The sequence below is a fragment of the Aplysia californica genome, unplaced genomic scaffold, assembly GCF_000002075.1.
Source record: "Aplysia californica isolate F4 #8 unplaced genomic scaffold, AplCal3.0 scaffold00450, whole genome shotgun sequence".
Taxonomy (NCBI): Eukaryota; Metazoa; Mollusca; class Gastropoda; order Aplysiida; family Aplysiidae; genus Aplysia; species Aplysia californica.
In genome coordinates, this window is record NW_004797720.1 from 424,036 (window position 1) to 443,291 (window position 19,256).

At 36.2% G+C, this 19,256-nt stretch overlaps 1 protein-coding gene across 4 annotated transcripts in view; it reads right to left on the reverse strand.

Annotated features, from left to right (window-relative positions):
• Positions 1-19,256, reverse strand: part of LOC101847892 (EF-hand calcium-binding domain-containing protein 7) — a 31,644-nt gene that overhangs the window by 11,963 nt on the left and 425 nt on the right. Inside the window, exons 2-13 of one of the 4 annotated variants that reach the window (XM_035971506.1) lie at positions 17,614-17,788; positions 15,954-16,019; positions 15,125-15,270; positions 14,385-14,471; positions 13,788-13,811; positions 11,723-11,840; positions 10,635-10,694; positions 6,902-6,949; positions 6,373-6,426; positions 5,379-5,426; positions 4,784-4,840; positions 966-1,048 (exon numbers count right to left, since the gene is read on the reverse strand). In XM_035971506.1, coding sequence (XP_035827399.1) covers positions 966-1,048; positions 4,784-4,840; positions 5,379-5,426; positions 6,373-6,426; positions 6,902-6,949; positions 10,635-10,694; positions 11,723-11,840; positions 13,788-13,811; positions 14,385-14,471; positions 15,125-15,270; positions 15,954-16,019; positions 17,614-17,776 — 954 coding nt within the window. In that variant the 5' untranslated portion in view covers positions 17,777-17,788. The remainder of the gene's footprint in view (positions 1-965; positions 1,049-4,783; positions 4,841-5,378; positions 5,427-6,372; positions 6,427-6,901; positions 6,950-10,634; positions 10,695-11,722; positions 11,841-13,787; positions 13,812-14,384; positions 14,472-15,124; positions 15,271-15,953; positions 16,020-17,613; positions 17,789-19,256) is intronic. The other 3 variants (XM_013086268.2, XM_035971507.1, XM_005105052.3) reach the window with 3 other exon arrangements.

The following is a 19,256-nucleotide window of genomic DNA, read 5'->3' on the forward strand; positions in this document are numbered from 1 at the left end:
AGCCACTTGATGTTATTCCATGTCTTCCCACTTTTCTGAACATCGATTTCTGTGATTCTTCTCCAGGTTCCCCGCGGTCTTCCCCTTGATCTCTTACCCTGTGGGTTCCAATCCAAAACTTTCTTTGTTATGCAGCTGCCAGACTTCCTGAGAGTATGTTCAATCTATCGCCACTGCCTTCTTCCTACCTCATCTCTGACTGGGATCTGTCTTGTTTTCCTTAACACTTTCACATTGGTGACCCTGTCTGTCCATCTGATTCTCAGTAACTTTCTTAGACACCTGTTCAAGAAAACATGGATCCTCTTTATGCAAGTCTGTGATGCGTTCCATGTCTCACATCCATACAACAGGACCGACTTCATATTTGAATTGAAAATCCTCAGCTTTGTTCGAAGTGAGATATCTCTGGTATTCCAAATCCTATCCAAAGATAAGAAAGCAGGATGTGCTTTTCCAATGCAGGACTATATTTCAGCACCTGTTCCTCCCTCTCTGTCAATTATACTCCCAAGATAGCAGAAGGATTCAACGTTTTCTAGTGCCTTTCCTTCTATTGTGACCTGCTCCTTTCGTTATGCACCTGTCCTTGGGACCTTTGAATTTCCGGGGTGGATCCTCAATCCAACAGACTCTGATAGGCTGTTTAATACTGAAGTCTTTGCTTGCATCTGTTCCTGGGTGTGCGACAGAAGCACCAAGTTGTCTGCAAAAATCCAGATCGTCCAACTGTGTCCATGGTGTCCACTGTATACCATAAATAGGAGGAATAGATGATTTAAAAGATTGTCAAAAGACATACACAGCAAGCCGTGGAGACTGACAGAGAGACCGGCACACAAACAAACGCACACACATAAAACACACACCTTTGCATGGAAACCGACAGACAGACAGACAGAGATGTAAGCCTATGACAAAAAGAAATAGAGTTTCCGAGCCAGAAAAAACAAAATACAACCTACCCTGATATTGTTGGGTTCCTGCCCTCTCCCGGCTCTGCCTGCGGAACGTGGGCGACTTTCTCGACGCCCCTTAGACAGGTCCTCTGAAACACACAAAGCGCAAGTGTTTTCATTTTTCCTTTGACCGTTTTAATATCCTGATTAAGAAAGTAATTAGTGCCTGTGCCAAGTCTAAAAGATATAACAACAGACTAGACCCCCCCCGCACCAACAACCCATGAGTATACAGCTCAGAAATCCCCCACTTCTGAAAACACCTTATTCATTTTGACACATTATAAGCAGCAAAAGTTTCATGTGGAGGACTTTGTTGAATGAATACAAAACTGATTTCTTGAATGTTTTAACAAATTTCACAGTTTCTATATTTCGTGCCAGGTGGTATGCGGTATACTATATACATAATTCACAGGAAATTGAGATTGTTTCAAATGCTATCAGGTCTGCTGGGGGAATTATGGAGATTGAAAAGCGCATAGAGCTTGCTGTCGAGCAGGAATGTGCACTATACAAATGCTATCTATTATTATTACTATTATTATTATTATTATTATTATTATTATTATTATTATTATTATGACTTATTATACAAGCTTGAACCCATGAGAATAATGTATAGAAAATCAAATGGTAGGAAACAAGAGAAATGGGACCTTAAACCTGTGCTGTGGCACAAACATAAGAGAGTTGTTTGAATTTCATAAAAGTCTTCAAAGGTATACGAACAACTGGAAAGTCTGATTTAAACTTTGAATATATTGGAACCGTTTGCCATAAATATCACTCTCTAAACAGTAGAAAAAAAGTCTTGAAATCGTCGACCTGAGAAAGGGTTATGTATTCCCAATGTTTGTAAGCTAAAAAATATTGTGATAAAAAATATTCTCATCTATTATTAAAACACTTTGAGGGATTATATTTACAATGGTTTCTGGCCAACAATTTCTGACTCCAATGTTATCTTGTCAAAGCAGTGACACAAAAACACAAAGTCGTCCCATATTTGGGCGCAAAGTAACTCAAAGTAATTAGTATAAGCAGGATAATCCTAACTACTACCACTACTGATAAATGTACCAATCACAGCAAAAAGTAGGAATAGGAATGGGTTGTTTTGGGGGAGGGGGTGGATAGTGAGGGAGCAATAGGCACATACATATCCAGCATTCCGTACTATCAAATAAAAACCAAACAACTCAACGTTTCTGTAAAAGATGGCATCTTTAGGTGTTTCCCACCTCATGAAATTATAATGACCTGAAATTCACACTTAAGAAGGCAATCAAGTCTTTCTTGATACATTATTAGGCCTACATGGGAATAGAGTGCAAAACTTCAACTGAAGCCCAGCGTACAATTGTATACTGGTAGATGGAATCAACATGGTGCCAGGTTAAGTCAAAACCAAACTTGACCAATGCAGGACATGGTGTGAGGAAAGGATACAAACATTATCTCAAACATATACTTTCCAGACAAAGTAATTTTGACAAGTAAAAAAGCAAGGCAACATGGATGGGACCGGCAGTCATTATCATATCTAGAGAAGTAAAATTCAAAAGAGAGAACAGATGATACCTGTGTACGTCGTTCATGGGTTTATGTAGCCATACTCATTCGGGAAGGTAGTTGTCAGATACAGGGAGGTACAAATACAACATATACATAAAAGACCTGCGTTGCATGTGTGAGTGTGAGCCATGCTTTGATTATTTGGTATTCATGCTGGTATTAAGAGTTTTGTTCCTGTATGAAAAGACAATCGTTCGCACAGATTTTGATGTCAATGTTTCAGTGCTACATTAGAAAATTCAAAGTTTGAAAATTCCGTGCCATCAAAAATATCCCTATCACACCTGTAAAATACTACAAGACCCACCCTTACACCTTCCTCAAATCCAAATGTATAGACCATGTCTCTCCTTTGAAGCATAGCAAAGAAAATCTGAAGAAACAGGAGTTTTACTTGGGCAATATACTATCTCTAGGTGTACCACCCAGTAAAACTGTAACTTGTAAATTCCTTGAAAATTGTCTGTCAAGACTAGATGTACCACCCAGAATAACTGTATCTTGTAAATTCCTTTAACATTGTCTGTCAGGACGCTAAAGGCCATAGAGTAGACATAAAAAACAAAAATGGTCTATCAAAAATTGGGGTGAACATAAACAAGATAGGCCTATATGACCTTCTCCAAAGGAGGTATTTACTTACAGTCATTCAATGTTGTTCCCTTCTCACTCTTAACAACAACTAAGGCAATTTTCAGTTTGAACACAGAGAAGAAACTCTATAAAACAGGATTCTAATGAGGTTGACATGGGCGAAAGATTTGATCAAGGTACTGGGTTTAGAAAACAGGTGATTCATCAGTTGACCATTGTTTTCCAATCATGTCAGTGGCTGCAAAATGAAAAAGCTTTGACAGGAACTGCATCATTAAGAATTAAGACAAACGAGGGCAGAGTAAAAAAGAAATCACAAACCATGAAGCAAAGCATTTGGGCGTGTGCAGCAGTGTCAATTGGTCGGATCAGAAGCCAACACCATCAAACACTCTCTGAAGTCAAGATATTTTTAGTGCCTGCACATTGACGAGCTTTCAGTAACTATTAGGACTATCAAAAAACTAAAAAATCTTATTTGCAGTGGCTCTCGGTGATCATAAAAAAGGAATGTGACTTCTGTCAAGCATATACTTCTTTTACTTTCGCTTTTGATGATATTAAATGCTCCTCTTCAGAACAATTCAAAACGGGACAGTCCATATAACAAAATTTAAATGCACATCTACGATGGGACGTGGGTCAACATGAACCAGTACAAAGAATGATTAAATACAAGAACTCTGTAGCATGAAGTGTGTGTCTTAGAGCTGTCCTCTTGGAAGCTTGCAACTCAATACTATACCCTCAATTAAACTTACATAGATTTAACAAACTAATTTAAACAGTTCCCCGTGTCTCAAGCAGTGCCAAAATAACCAAGAAGTGTTTCAGGTTTGTAAAATCCACAACCAAGTAATGTGGGGCTGGTGCGCAATCTGAAGTGACAGGTATCAATACCCCCATGAAGGTTACTCAGCAGCGACTGTCTGGACACACTGCGGTACAAACTAGGGGCTGTAAAAATGTAAGAAACTTGTCTGAATATCAAAAACATCACGTTATAAAAAAACTTTTACAAAATAGCCTAACAGCATTAAAGTACATAATTTGTTTAACATTTTGCGATCATTCTCTCAAAGATTTGATAAGAACATTTCTAAGTTTTTTAGGAATAATCGAAATAAAAAATTGAAATACTATTGGAAAAAACTGTTGTTCGTTGTTTCGGTAAAGAAAAGTACATCGGAATAATGGAAATTTGGTGCTGTGGAAAAGTAAGACAGACAGACAGAAAGAATAGGGGGAAAGGAAAGAAGTAGGACCTACCTGCGGTCCTCCCTAACCACCAGTGGAAAAAATTGTTTTGACTTGACTTCAGCCACAAAAGCAAGAAAAGTGTGTTCACTTATTGAGCAGTTTAAGTGAAGAAAACATTCAACTGAAGCGTTCAGTGCAATAACAATGAAAGTATTAATGCAGTATACAAGGCATCTGTGGAAAATCACACCAACAAACTCAAACTTCTAGAATTAAAATCAAGTCCTCTACTAAGTACAAAGCAAGATAAACAACCAAAATTCATTCAATTTCTGTGACTCTTCAATTCGTTTCCCAAATGATTCATGCAGCAAACTCTAACAGCTGATTTGGTCACCAGCGTACCCCAACCAAAGCAAGTCTTACAGGAGATAGAAAAAAACCATGAATACCATCATCCATGTCATGGCTGAGCAGAGACTGTCTTGATTCACTTCTCGGTAAGCTAACTGTTGAAAGGTTATAATGATGTAAGTAAGGTTGGAAACTATGCAACTGGGATGGCAAAACAATTAAAGATTCAATATGCAAGAGAATGAACTTGTTGGGACAAGTGAAGTGATGACAGAAAAATAAAATGAAAGCACAAAATGATCATATATATGTGACAGTAGGAACCTGCCACAGCTTGTAAATATTCAAGTTAAAAGATGGTCAGGGAAGGACCTGATGTCTCACATTTCTTACAGAACTTATTCAGAAATTCACCCACTTGAAAAAGGACACCAAAAATTAAGAGAGGTCCATTTACAGAAATCTGATTGCCTTGCACAGTTGTAGGAGAGCTGACCAGACAGATTTAATTATTTCTTTTTAAAAAAGTCATCATTCTCAGTCTCATCCTATCAAAAAGAACAATTACAAAAAGCCCTGAAAGATCATTTGAAACAATAAAATAGAAGATAAAGAAACTAACACTTAATTTAATAAGTAAAGGACAGATATTTTTATTTGTATAAAACTTTTACAGAAAGTAAATGAAACTACCATTTGCAGCTTCACTGGTAATGGAATGTTTCGATGGTCTGCGGCCAGCTGTATAGGAGAAAAAGCAATGTATTATATGAGTTGTAACATACTTTACGGGACGCCAAATATTTAATTCATACTCACAAAAAAGAAAGAAGACATAACAAAAACAGCAATTCTGCAATGATCACAATATTTAATTGAACACCAAAAATTATACACTTCGCATCTGTTATGGAGACACTTAATGGAATTTCTTATAAAATTCGAAGCCAAGCATAAGTAATTGGAAGGTTCTCCGAGATGGGATAGGGAGAGAACAGCTTCAGGAAGAGGAAAGCACACCAACGCAACTGAAAGTTTTGCATATTATAATTAGGAGAAAACCATATATATAAGACAGAAGGTTTGATAGGAGCAAGGAACTCTATGAGAAACGTGCAGTGTTTGCAAAAAGTGAGCACACCATCAAATATTTAGTGAATTATTCCTCATTCCCAACTAACAGAAAAATAACCAAATGGAAACAATGTATCTCTAAACCCCCAAAAACCTCTAGCTTAATGAAAGCTTTTCTCCCTCTGAATAACTTATGACACACCTCAGGTAAGCTTCTTTACTGTATTAAGAATGAGTCAGGGAATAAAAACCCCAATAATTATTAACTTATGGGAAGTTTGGAAGGTGGATGGCAAAAGGTACCAAAAGATAAGATAACATAATATAAGATGTTCTCAAAAGAACAAAGAAAATCCTAGGCACTCTTGGTTAACTTCTCCTGAGTATAAAAGTTGGAATGTAGACATGAAAAAAGAGGAAGAGGAAGAAGATAAAGACGAAGATAAAACAAGAGTATGAATTGTTTACTGAATCACCAAACTTTGGAGGCTGTCACTGAAAATGAGTCATAACTGCTTTCTTTGTGTCAAAAATAAATGTTCCAATCTGTGTTCAATATCTAAAGAGTAAAGACCTTTTAAGTTTGATAAGCAAAGAATCACAACAACAGTACCATTGTGAAAGACCTCAGCAGCAACAGACTGCCTGGAACTTTTCCGATTCTGAGCTGGAAAATGGATATAAAAAACTATTGCAAAAAAAACCCAATAAAAAAAACTTTATTCCAGAAAAAAATGTATTTACACCAGGAAAAAAATTCTTCCTCAGCTTTATGCAGCATGAAGAATGAACACAGCAAATGTATACACATAGACAATGACACATAATCAGACAAACACACCCATTCAGCCACAGTCCTACCAGCATATTAATTCACACAAATTGGATTTTATAAAACCACAACAGTCTCAGCAAGACACAGACAATATTTTCAATATGATTTTATACCAGATTGAGATTTTCATTTGAAACCAAAGGACTGAAAAAAAGGGACTGTTAAAGAACTCTGCCTCTGTAGCAAGAAGATGCTAGAGAGCTGAGCTTTCAAAGAGGAGAAATGAATCAAGAGATTCATCTCAAAATTTAAAAAATTATGTTATAAGCCATATCAAGACATATTTTCTATAATATATTAAAAGTACCATTCATTTCTGGATGTGTTAAGGACGATCTTTGGCGAGGACTTGTCACTGAAAAAACATACAGAGGGACATGAACAAAAAGAAGGACAATATATACATTAAGAAGTCAACAAACATAGATGACTCAATAATGCAAGTTTTCAGCAGTACTGGTATTTCTAAGGTTTAAATTGTCTTTGTATTGATGCCACATCAAATTCGTATGCAACAGATACCTTGAAAAGATGTATCTGTTCACAGCACATGTAATGAAATTATGAAGTTTACGATACAAAAGGAGATTTTGAGTCGTATGAAATAAAAGATTCCAGTATAAAATTTATCACATCAATGTTGTGTTGATTTTTTTAAAAATACTGCAGGGCAACAGCTATTGACGTAAAGTTGAGGAAAACAAAATATTTGTCATCTGTCAACATAATGATAATATTAATGTGGGCACACAACAGTCTATTTGCCGTGAGCATATTAAAAACAAAAACAAACCAGCAGTACATGTCATGGACCACGGTATTATAGGCAAACAGCACACGTTGAACGTCTGCTTTCCCAACTATGGCGAAGAGACATTTCATAACACCTTTTATCACAAAGTGTATCATGTGTGTTTTAGGAGGAGCCCTGAGAAGTAATTTGTTGCTAGCTGCTATGGGTATGGGATATTCTGATTCTCCAAATTTGTAAATATGTGATAAAAAATGAAAGTCCATTACTATTACTTTATCCTTGGAAATATCATTACTTGTCTCATCAGTCGAGACTGCTTCATTTCTTTCCAAAGAGTCCATATTTCTTCAAATAGCACGATGCGGCTACGATGAAACATAGCTTGATACTAGAATACATTGTTTCTGTAATGACTCTTTCCTCATGGTTGTCAAACATCAAAAATGAGATGCATAAAATGAGAAAGCCACCCAGTTGACTAAGCACAAAGTTTTGAATGGAAGATTTCCTTTTCTTTGATAAAAAGCTTAAAAGTATTGTCAGAATCTTTTGTAACAGCAAACTACATGGTGAAAATGATGACGATGATGGAAAGCAAACACAATTTTCACTGTCATTTAGCTTATGCCTTCACCTGTGTCACTACTATGATTACTACCATTCTCCTTCTGAATCACCAAATTCTCCAGACTGAGAAAGGGAAAGATAACTTCTTCTGTGTCCAGCTGTCGATGTGGTTTACACAAACATGAATAAATGTAATCATTCTCATCTACAGATCTACAAAAGACATCGGCCATCATGGTTCACCATTGATTTCTTCGCTCTGATGCTCTCAAAAAAGCTATATTAGTCTGGTCTTTACCCATCACCCATCCATTCTGGCTTCTCAAGAAGTTGCTTTGGGTCGACCTCTGCCTCATTTGCCTTCAGTGAGAGAAAGAAGTTCAAGGCATTTATGTGCGTCCCAGAAACTACATTTGTCTCATCCTAGTTGTACTTATTTGAGAGCGACCTACATGAGTTTCTTTAATGTCCAGCATTCACAGCCGTATAAAAGGTTTCACCCCACATAGCCTTTTACAACTCTCATTTTGGTTGTCATTAAGATATTTCTATTTTTCAGATGTAATAATAGCTAGAAATGATTAGTTCACAATCTCACAAGGGTTATCACAAGCAATCAGTACAGCTTTGTAATGCTGTTGCACCCACTTTTAAAATTATTAGGAAATGAAAGGGCAAAGTCGCGAAGAAATTTTGACAGAATTCTGACAACTGTGGACTAGCTATGGTGCACTGAAACATATCCAGGTCACACACAGTGCTGCAAAAGTGAGAGCTACCTTCCTGGTACGGATCATCAACATACTGTCTTCTGCTACCCGAGCTAGGTCTGTTGTGCCGGCGACCTACAAAATCCACAGGGATAGGAAAATAAAAACTGAAGTCTGGCGAAAATGACAGTGACCACAACAACCTACAGCTCCTTTGTTTTGAAGAAAGCTTCAAAACTGACTCCATACCAATCCCTCTGTCTATTTCTCCCAACTGAACTAAAATCCGTCATGCATTGCCCACTTTTGTAAAGCTTCAAAGTCTATGAGAAGGAATTTGTTAATTCCTCTTAGCCTGACTCGGCAGAGTGATAGAAATATGCAATGTTTGACTGACGATAAGAGATCTGAGCACAACTGGTACTTTTTCATTCTGGAAACTTAATTTAACAAATGACCGTTTTATATGATGTGATGTGGGCTAAAGGCCTTAAACGCTGAGTAAACTTACTCACTTACTTATAAAGTTTACGAGGTAAAAAAATCAACTAAAAGCAACATTATTAACAAAGTTTTTAGGTGAGAGTAAAATAAAGAGAAAAACAAAGATGACAAATTACAGTGAATGGTACAAAGTGTAGGATTGAACACTCAAATGTTCCACGACATGAGTACAGTATTATTCATCAATACAAATGAAATGATAACTCTTAATCCTGCTGAGAAAATCAACAATAACTCTAGGTGACATTAATAGTCAAATGAATATCAGTAGCATTAATTTCTTTCAAAAGAGGAACTATGTATCACAAGTACACATATGTTTTGGAAATGTTTACATACTCAGACAGCATTTTTTTAAAAGTGAATAATGGATTAGATCAAAGATTTTGAAACTGTGCACATCATCTCAATCACCTCACACTGGGAATCCAAATGTGACAGTTTTAAAACAACTTATGTGACATTAATGTTAACAGGGATGAACTCGCCAAACAAGATACCTTCACTGTCATAGACTCTACTCAGGGAGGAGGAGGAGGTTTTACGAGTCTTTGAACCTGAATGAAATCACAACATGCTTACTGTAATCACCATAAAAGGAGAAGCCACAAGAAACTTTAGTAAATAAATGATTGCCTTTGCATTACTAATTTAAAAAACTGTCAGCCTACTTTTTACTGATTAAAAGCTCAGTATACAAATTAAATTCAGTTTCACATACAGAGACTGTCATAAGACCACAGAAAAGGCTTCCTTCCACTTCTGCAACTTTAAAAATTAACATGAGTCTCAGAAAAAGTTCCTAGGAGCACTAAATTAATAATCAGCAATTCTAACAAAGCCCATATTGGTATGGAGGACGTAACAAACTGTTTGGGTTTTTGGTATAACAGATGGCAATATTACCAATAAAATGGAGCATCTTATATAACATTTTGAGTGCAAAATAAGGTTTTGCAGATGGGTGAAAGCTTGATTCAAATAATGAAAAGCAGACAAGCAAAAAGTTGGATGCCATTTCGGTATTGAATGTATAGAGCATCCGGTGCGAAGAAAGCATGAGTATAATTCAGCAATATTTGAATTATGATTGTAAGAAATCACTTGTTAAATTTCGACCAAAGCATATATAAAGATATATCCAGGTGGATACAAACCTGCTTTGTATTAGAGTATCATATATAAAAAAGAAATCTGGTTTACGAATAATTACAACCAGGCAAACTTTTATTACACTAAGTAAATGAAAGATTAAAAATGAATGATAAAATATCACAATACTATGATACATAAAAAGAACAAAATGAAACCAGTCAACTGAAATCTGCATCTTTTCAAGATTCCTGCAATAACTCTAAATGGGTCTTTGGTGCAGCGAGGGGGAACACACACACTTGATATTTTTCTACTTTGTGGATAGGTAGGCAGGAGAACATAAGGGTTAGCTGGATGGAGCGGAGTAAATGTTACTTGAAAAAGGCACAACAAAACCACTCTCATCTTACGCTTGTCAGAGGCTGATGACCGTACAGACAATTGGGAACCGAGAGAAGTATCATCTCTTTCTGATGAAAACAGCCAGATTGACCACCAGGTTAATTAGGTCAAACAAAGACCAGAGGTGAAAAGTGAGTATGCATCAAGAAGAGAAGAAGTAATGAGTACACACAGTCAGATTTACTGTACACCTTTTTCTCTTTTGAGAATGGAAAAAAAAAGAAACAATTTCAAAGACATTTTTTAATCATACAACATAAAGAAAAGAAAATTGTAACATGTACAATATCATATTTACCCATGTCTGTCCTTTTTGGCTTTGTGAACATGTACACAATCCGCAAGGTGCAAGCAACAACAAAGTTTCCCACCATCTACATTCTTGAAGACGCTTAAATTTTTGCCAATTCCATATGAGCAGGATGTGTTACCAAATGACGCCATCACTGCATGCTACAACATTTTAGTGTTGTCTTACACTTATTAGATCACACAGATAAATTGATGGTGAATAGTAGTAGCTGAAAGATTGTGATTTGTGTCATTAGCACAGTAAAAGTTTTAGAAAGATTTTAAAAAGTACCCAACACAGAGATAAAAGAATTGCTAAGAAAAGACATTTCAACATGATAAAGGATTTACAAAGGGGCACTAATAAATATTTCGACATTAAAAACTTCCCATCAGAAAAAGACTTTCACAGCCTTCTTTAAAAACTTCCAAAGGTGTCATAGATCTTTATATACAGTGAAGAGAACTGCAAGAGCAAAAGGTTACTGGAGTGAGTGAAAAAAGTCCAAAATAATAACAGTTCACATCAGCAAAACACAAAAGTACAGGAGAAAAAAAAAACTGAACGAAGTTTTAAAAATCTCGTCATAAAGTTGAATAATCAAGACTGTTTGATAACATTTATGTAATACTGCAATATCTTAAGAAAATGGACAAAATCACAATGGAAAAAAGACAGTCCTTTACCATCAATAATTTATTTATAGAGGCACCAGCCATCCTTGTCCAGGTGCTGTTTTAGCCACACAAAAAAAGACAGTAAAAATATGAAAAATGACATTAAAAGAGTTGTTATTTTACAAACCTCTGCGAGGAGTCACTTCTCCATCTTTCTTTTTGAGTTTGCGCTTTTCTTTCTTTTCCATCATTCGGATAGACATCTTTTTGTAATCTTCTGCAGTTGAAATAACCATGTGTGAGAACTGTGAGGAAACAAAATGTAAATGGGTTACTTTCAAAGAATTTAAACCAAAGACTACTCTGCAGGATATGAAAACATTACAAACAGTATGAAATGAAATCTCAAAATACATTTAGTATCCATCATATCAGCACCAGACAAGTAAACATGCATGGATATAGTAACTTTGAAACAAATTATAGAATGAGAATATTCACCAGCAGTTCCAATGCACTGACTTTGAAGTCGAGAACAATACCTTATCAGTTCACATTGCTGATATAAAACTTTCAATAATTCTCCACAGTGCTTTTTTCTTATTCAACATTTAGAGTGAAAGCAGTGTTCTATTTGAATAAATGATAAAGAGCATTTGAATAGCACAAATTCAAATTCCTCCTCAACAGCAAGTTATATGAGCTTTAAAATCTATATTATTACTCGGGCAGACACAATAGCATTCAAAAACAATTTCAAAGCTGCTATTTTACAGGCGCCAAAACATTAAAATACAGACAAGACCTTTCACTGTATATCGACGAACTGAGGAAAATTTATATGAAGTACCTTTTACCTTTCCCAAGGATACAACGTCTGGCTGAGCTAAGCCTTTAACATTGATCTCGCATCCTCATGATTATGAGTCCTAACCACTAGACTACTGACACTACACAGAAAACATGGTTCAAACAAAGTTTAACCTGCATAAAAAGAGACAATATCTCAAAGACTATTCAAATAAGAACCACTTCATGGCAACATTTAAAATGTGTCAGGAATTAAAGAATTATTGAAACATGCTCTAAAAACTTTTTTTACTTCCACAACCTGATGCAGAACGATGCTGGACAAACAGAAACATGTCTGCACACAATAGTGACCATGTGACAATTTTTAAAGACTTTGTCATTCCATAGGTTGTAACTGTGTACAGTAATGCAATTCCTATCTAGTTCTGTGTGATCTGTGCTTTGGCAGCAAACCAACAGGGCCAAATTTCGTTATATTGCAGTGATTTTGGCACAGCCCAATCCAACCCATCACAATGAAAAGTCTTCAGTTTTCTGGGACACACTCCGATAAAGCTTGCAGCATCAGCCAATCAGTAGGCCACATGACAAATTGAGGTCAGAATCTATTATCTATTTGTGGTGGCCGAATTTTGCTATTCAAAAGGCTTTTTAATTGCTGCATCGATCGACATGCGGTTTTAGCCAAAAAATTCTTTAAAGTATTCTCCAGATCATGGTGCCCTTCATTGTTTCAGTTTTGAGACAGTTTTGCTGCAAAAAACTAAATTTCTTTATTTCGCCGATCGCTTTTGAAGGCCGACGCTTCTGTCTCTGTAATTTTAGAAAATCCGGTGAGGTAGTGATATTTCGCTAGTCGCATTTTGTTTTGAAAGTCTAGATCTAGACCTTCTAATTTTTTGCATCTCTCAAGATTTATTGCTCCATTTTTAGTAAAGTGTAAATATAGTAGGCCAATGACTTTCAGTTTATGTTAATTGCACCGATCATCCCTTTCATCGAAAGGGGGCCCAGCTAGTTTTGTATATAAGTGTGACACAGCTCGATCTCAATGTTGAGATCTCCATGGCGTATACCACACTAAGTTCGTCATGTTGAGACAAATTGGAGGTTAAATGACATGTGTGCACTGGCCAGCCTATCTACATGATCCAATCTTTTCTATATTTATATAACTGAATAAAAAAACACTAATTTCTATTAATTTGTTTTCAAGCATGCAGTAAATTGAACTAAAGCAACTTAAAACTATCAAAGCCTATGGCAGTTCTGTGAAGGTGAATTATTTTTCAGGCATATTGACCATTCAAATTAAAATTGTGTTCATTCAAAAGAAGACAACAAAGTTTGTTGACCAATACTGTCCATAAAAAGAATGTGAACTAAATGTGTAAGTGAAAGAAAATAAGGACAATTACACACAAAATTTCGTGCGTTACCTCTGTGTAGAAGAATTTGTTTCCCTTATGGAAGCAACCATAGACATTTTAAACATAAGCTTTCTCAATTTTGAAAATGAAAGAAATTTTACCAAGCAGCAGCAGTATATGACATAAGAAAATTTAGGAAATTAAAAGTACAAATTCATTCTTTAGAAACTCATTTCAGACTTTGTAAATAGAAACGACATAACAGTGTTTCAAAGGCATAAACATGTCCTTTACCTGAATAAAAGATTCATCTATATCATTGTGCAACAGATTCAGATATCCTTACAGGTAATTATTTATTTGTCAGTACCGTTCTACGTAATCTGTAGTACAGCAGCAACAAAACTATTTTTTAAAAACATGCACATTTCTCTGTACCTCACCCTGCCTTTTAAGTCAAACTTCGCTCATCAATACTTTCTAAAATTATCGTGATATGATGTATAGTATAATTATAAAAACATTTGGGACATAGGCAAGTTGAAATTTACACATCAACTTTGCTGGAAAAAACAAGAACACATCTAGTCGATGTCCTAATGGATCATGCATTATATGGAGAAGAGAATAGATTACCAAATGACGGACATTAATAAACTTGTGTACCTCTTTGTAATCTAATCTTCCATCTTTATTCTCATCCACTTCATCAATCATTGCTTTGACCTCAGATCTGGACATCTTTTCCCCTTTCTGTAAAAAAGTCCATAATGAACAAAGAAAAAAATCATGTCTAAAGATGGTAGAAGATAAACAATAACAGTATCATTGCCTTCAAATAAACATACAAGGGCTTTGTTTAGGCAACATCATGTACACACATTTCTAGAACTTGAAAATAAAATGTATTATAGTATTCAAAGTCATAATTTTTACCAGTTTTCATGTTCGTAAAAATCCACAGCACCACGTTAGATTACAAACTCAATGCCACAGAAGTCACTATAGATGTTGTACTTAAGTTATCTTGGACAGATGAAAATTCTTTTTTCACAGTGTATATAATGAGGGGAGTGATGTAAACTTCTCCTTTTATCTGTTTAAAAAAAAGATGCACAGTCATACATTTGTCACCTCTTTCGGTATATGTTATTGCCAAAAGATAGTTGACTTCCACATATATTATGTTGAAATTTCAGGAGAGCATCAACTTCAAGATCCTCAGGTAACACACTACAAAGGTCGAAGGTTGGCAAAATGTCTATCAAAATTTAATGGATGAATTGGAAAATCTAAAGCCTTCTTACCTCCATGTACAAGTTGTCTTCAATTTAAGAAAACAAACTCCCTTTATAGAATGTACAGAAAAAATAATAAGCCTAATGATGCAAATAAAGATAATTTACCGTGGTCATGACTTTGAAAAGTTCGTCCAAAGATATGTAGCCATCTCCATTGACATCAATCTTACGAAAGGCCCTCATCAATTCATCCTCTGATGTCACAGGTTCTCGGCGACATATGTCCACAAAGTCATCGAATGTTAAACTTTCTGCGAACAGGAAAGGGAAGGAAATCAGTACAGTTCGGAAAGAGCAAGAGTAGAAGTGTAGGAATGTGTGTGTGTGTGTGTGTGTGTGTGTGTGTGTGTGTGTGTGTGTGTGTGTGTGTGAGTGCTTATAAATGTGTGTGTGTGAGTGCTTATAAATGTGTGTGTGTGTGTGTGTATGTAGAGGTGTAGGAATGTGTGTGTGCTTATAAATGTGTGTGTGTGTGTGCATGTAGAGGTGTAGGAATGTGTGTGTGTGTGTGTGCGTGTGGGTGTGTGTGTGTGTGAGTGAGTGTGTGTGTGTGTGTGTGTGTGTCCGTGTGTGCGAGTGTGTGTGTGTGTGATTTTTTGTTTTTTGTGTGTTTTTTTTTTTGGGGGGGGGGGAGTTGTGTGTGTGGATGCGTGCAGAAACACACATATGCAAGTTGGTGAATAAATGTGGGTGAATGTGCTCTTGATATTATTTTAAAAAACATGACACATCTCCATATGAGTGTATAAGTTGCACCTAAAAAAGACCTACTATTGAATATGAGCAAACAAAGCAACTCAAATGCAAACACATACACACACATATACACACATACAGTCGCACACACACATGCACACTCACGTCATGTGGTACTCAAGTTTCTAGATAAAAGGCACACATTTTTAAAACCTGATACTGCTATAAAACTCCATACCTGTATTTCTTGTCCAGTATTTTGATATCACCCTTGACGATGGATTTCTTCCAGTTTGTTGTAGAACTGTATCAAGAGAATCAAACATCTTTGAAAGAATATCACTCTAAACTGAACGTAAACAATACTGTAAAAAAATATAAGATAAACATAGCACGTTTAGAGAAAAACAATTTTTTACATAGACAAGATCGATTTGAGAATAATAAACAACTATACAGCATATTCAAAACAATTACACAAGTACTATACCAGTACATAGACTGCACACTCAGAAACAGAGGACTCAAAATGTTGTAACAGTGAACTCACAGCTGTATGCTTTGACATAACATATGAGGTTCGGTGCCAGTCATTTCGTCAAACAGTCATTTTGTCACACCGGTGCAGTCAGGACCTCACAGTCATCTCGTCAAAGTCCAAACCCACAAGGTTGAATAGAGACGGTCATTTTGTCACACACTTTCAAACATCAAACACGCATTGTCATGGCAATCGCAAATCACAATTTTGGGGGGAGGATTGGGAGGGTTGATGGAATTAAGAATAGATTTTTAAAAACCTGTAAGATATGTACTGACAAAATTTAATCTCTCGAGTCATATTAACAAAGTTTTTAGGTATTATTATTTATGAGAGGTGTGGTTGGCAAGACAGCGAGTTCAAGTATCTTTGTAGCATCTTTTCTGAAGATGGACGTCTCAACAGAGAAATTGAGACGAGAGTACAATAGGCTCACAGCGTTAGCTACCAGCTTGCTCCACTCCTCAAACATCCTAACATCCCCACTGAGACAAAAATGAAGCTCATTAACTCTATCTTCACTCTCACCTTGACCTACCGGTGCCAGACATGGACCCTGACCAAAAGTCTGGAACGTAAGATAACCACCTGCGAGATGAGATGTCTAAGGAGAACCGTCAACAAAACCAGACGGGACATGGTCAGAAATAACAAGGTCAGAGAAATGGTGGGAACAACACCTGTCCTCCACTACATTCCAAGGAAAAAAATCAGGTGCTTTTGACATCTCACATGTATGGCACCTAACCAGCTTACCAGTGAAGCCTACTACAGGAAAGTATCAGGGTACAAGGCAAGAGGAAGACCAAGAAAGACCTGGATCCAGGGTGTGAAGGATACCCTGAAAACATACAATATCCCACACAGCCATATTAAATGGCAGATGTTTGAGGGTGGTCCGAATAGATGGCTGTTTTCAAATCATACATCATCTACAAATTAATGATCAGTTGTGCATATTTTTTCAAGAGCCAAATAATCACTCAGGAAACCTGTCATTTCGTCACACCCCAATTAGCCTATGGATGACGAAATGACTTCGCTTATCTCTCCAAAATTTTTATGCTAGTAGAGTTTTAGAGGATCAGCAGCAGCAGTCATTCTAAATCACCAATTTAAGCACGTAATCGTTGGGCCGTGCAAAATTGCAGTACATATATTTAATAATTTTTTTGACAGAACTAATATAATATGATCTTGCCAATCTTACTTTACTTTACTTTATCCGTCCTCTTGTACCTTTAGGGCGTTGAGAGGAGAAAGAGCTTCCTGTCTCTGCAAAAATTCCAGCATAAAATTCTCTGTCCCCATCACAACAGCAGCTACTGTCATAACTAAAATATCTTGATTAACATACGTGTCATGAGATCATCTTTGGAGTCAATTTCATCCCTTATGTCATCATAACGACCGAGGAAAGCGGCTCGACATTCCAATTTTGTTTCAACATCTGACTGAGCTGACATTGATGTCCGGCTTGCAGCTGAGGATGGTCGACTTGATCTTCTTTGGCTTGACATTCTGAAAACTTGCTGCAAATGATAAGATGGATATGAACTATAACACTTACCATTAGAAAATTGTCTCAAGGAAAAAAAAAAGTACAATAACATCTTATAAATTTGTCAATTACATCAACATATAATCCAGTAAGGAATATTTACAATGAAAGGCATACAAAATAGCTTTTAAAATATTTAAAGAAACGCACTTTTAAGATGACCAAGGTAATATTCTCAGTCTTCACATCTGTACAAGACTTTATAAAAAAGACTGATCATCTATCCAAAAGAAGGTTTCTGGGCATTTTTTGGATATAACAAACTGATCAAGAGTTAAGTAAAGAATTCATTAAGTCAGGATGGCAACAATTATACAAAACAAAATAAAAATATTTATGACAAAATTAGTGTGGAGGCCTACGTGCAGCATGTTGTCAATGATTGAAGCAATGTTCCAACACACAGCTGACCAATGAGATTTTTACAGGCCTATTATCTTTCATGTCGTGCTAGCTGTGGAGGGGTACAGTGAATTAAGCTAGATTTTGAAGTCCTTCTGTTGGAGCTTTTCATATAAACAAATCAACTGACAGAAATCCAGCCATCTCCTTGTTGAATGTAAGAGAAACATGCTCAAATCAGACAAAAAATCAGTGAATGTTACAATTGTCCAAATCCAACTGATTTGTTCACTTCTGTATAAAAGCTATACTATTTTACATATGTGTGTGCGCCTAGAGAAAGGTACCAAAAGTCGCCCCAGACCGTTTCAAGCTACAGGCTGATAGTGACAAAAATAATCACTTATTTGACCAAAATGAGTTTCCATGAAAAAAATGATAGATCCACCATTTTTTTTCAATGTGCTTAAAGGGTTTTCATAGATTTGACTTCTAAGTATTATATTTTGAATTATTTTGAAAGTAGGGTATAATAAAAACAAATCATGAAAACTGCTTTTAAATTTCGATAAATTTAATTGATATTTCGCAACTTCAGTGCTTTCTTGTCGTATCTCCATTTTTGTAAACCATGAAAATGTAACTTCTCATGCTCACTCTTTGTTATGAACTCGCATCACAAGTGGTGAACACGTTTCTTCTTGCACCTAACATAATTCTAAATTGGAGGAATTGGGGCAGCTTGTGTCTGAAAACCTATCCTCTGTGTCTGTATCAATGGAAGTGGCATGAAGTGGTGAAGTTAGAGGAATCTTTTCCCCAGACAAACAGATGAGAGAGGTATTTGCAAATCTGTGCCGACAAATAATTTATTAGTAATAGAATAGACCGGCAGCGTGACGCCGGAGAATAGCTTCCGATCTATTGACAAGCGCAACGCCAGAGAATAGCCACTTGCTAAAAATATATGGAGGTGGGGGGGTTCAGCGGGGCATGCCCCCTGAATTTTACCCTAATTTGATGTTTTGCACTTAGGTTGCATCCCTACTCTTTGTGTAGCCTATTTCAAATAGTATTTGGTCATCAAGACTTCTGGA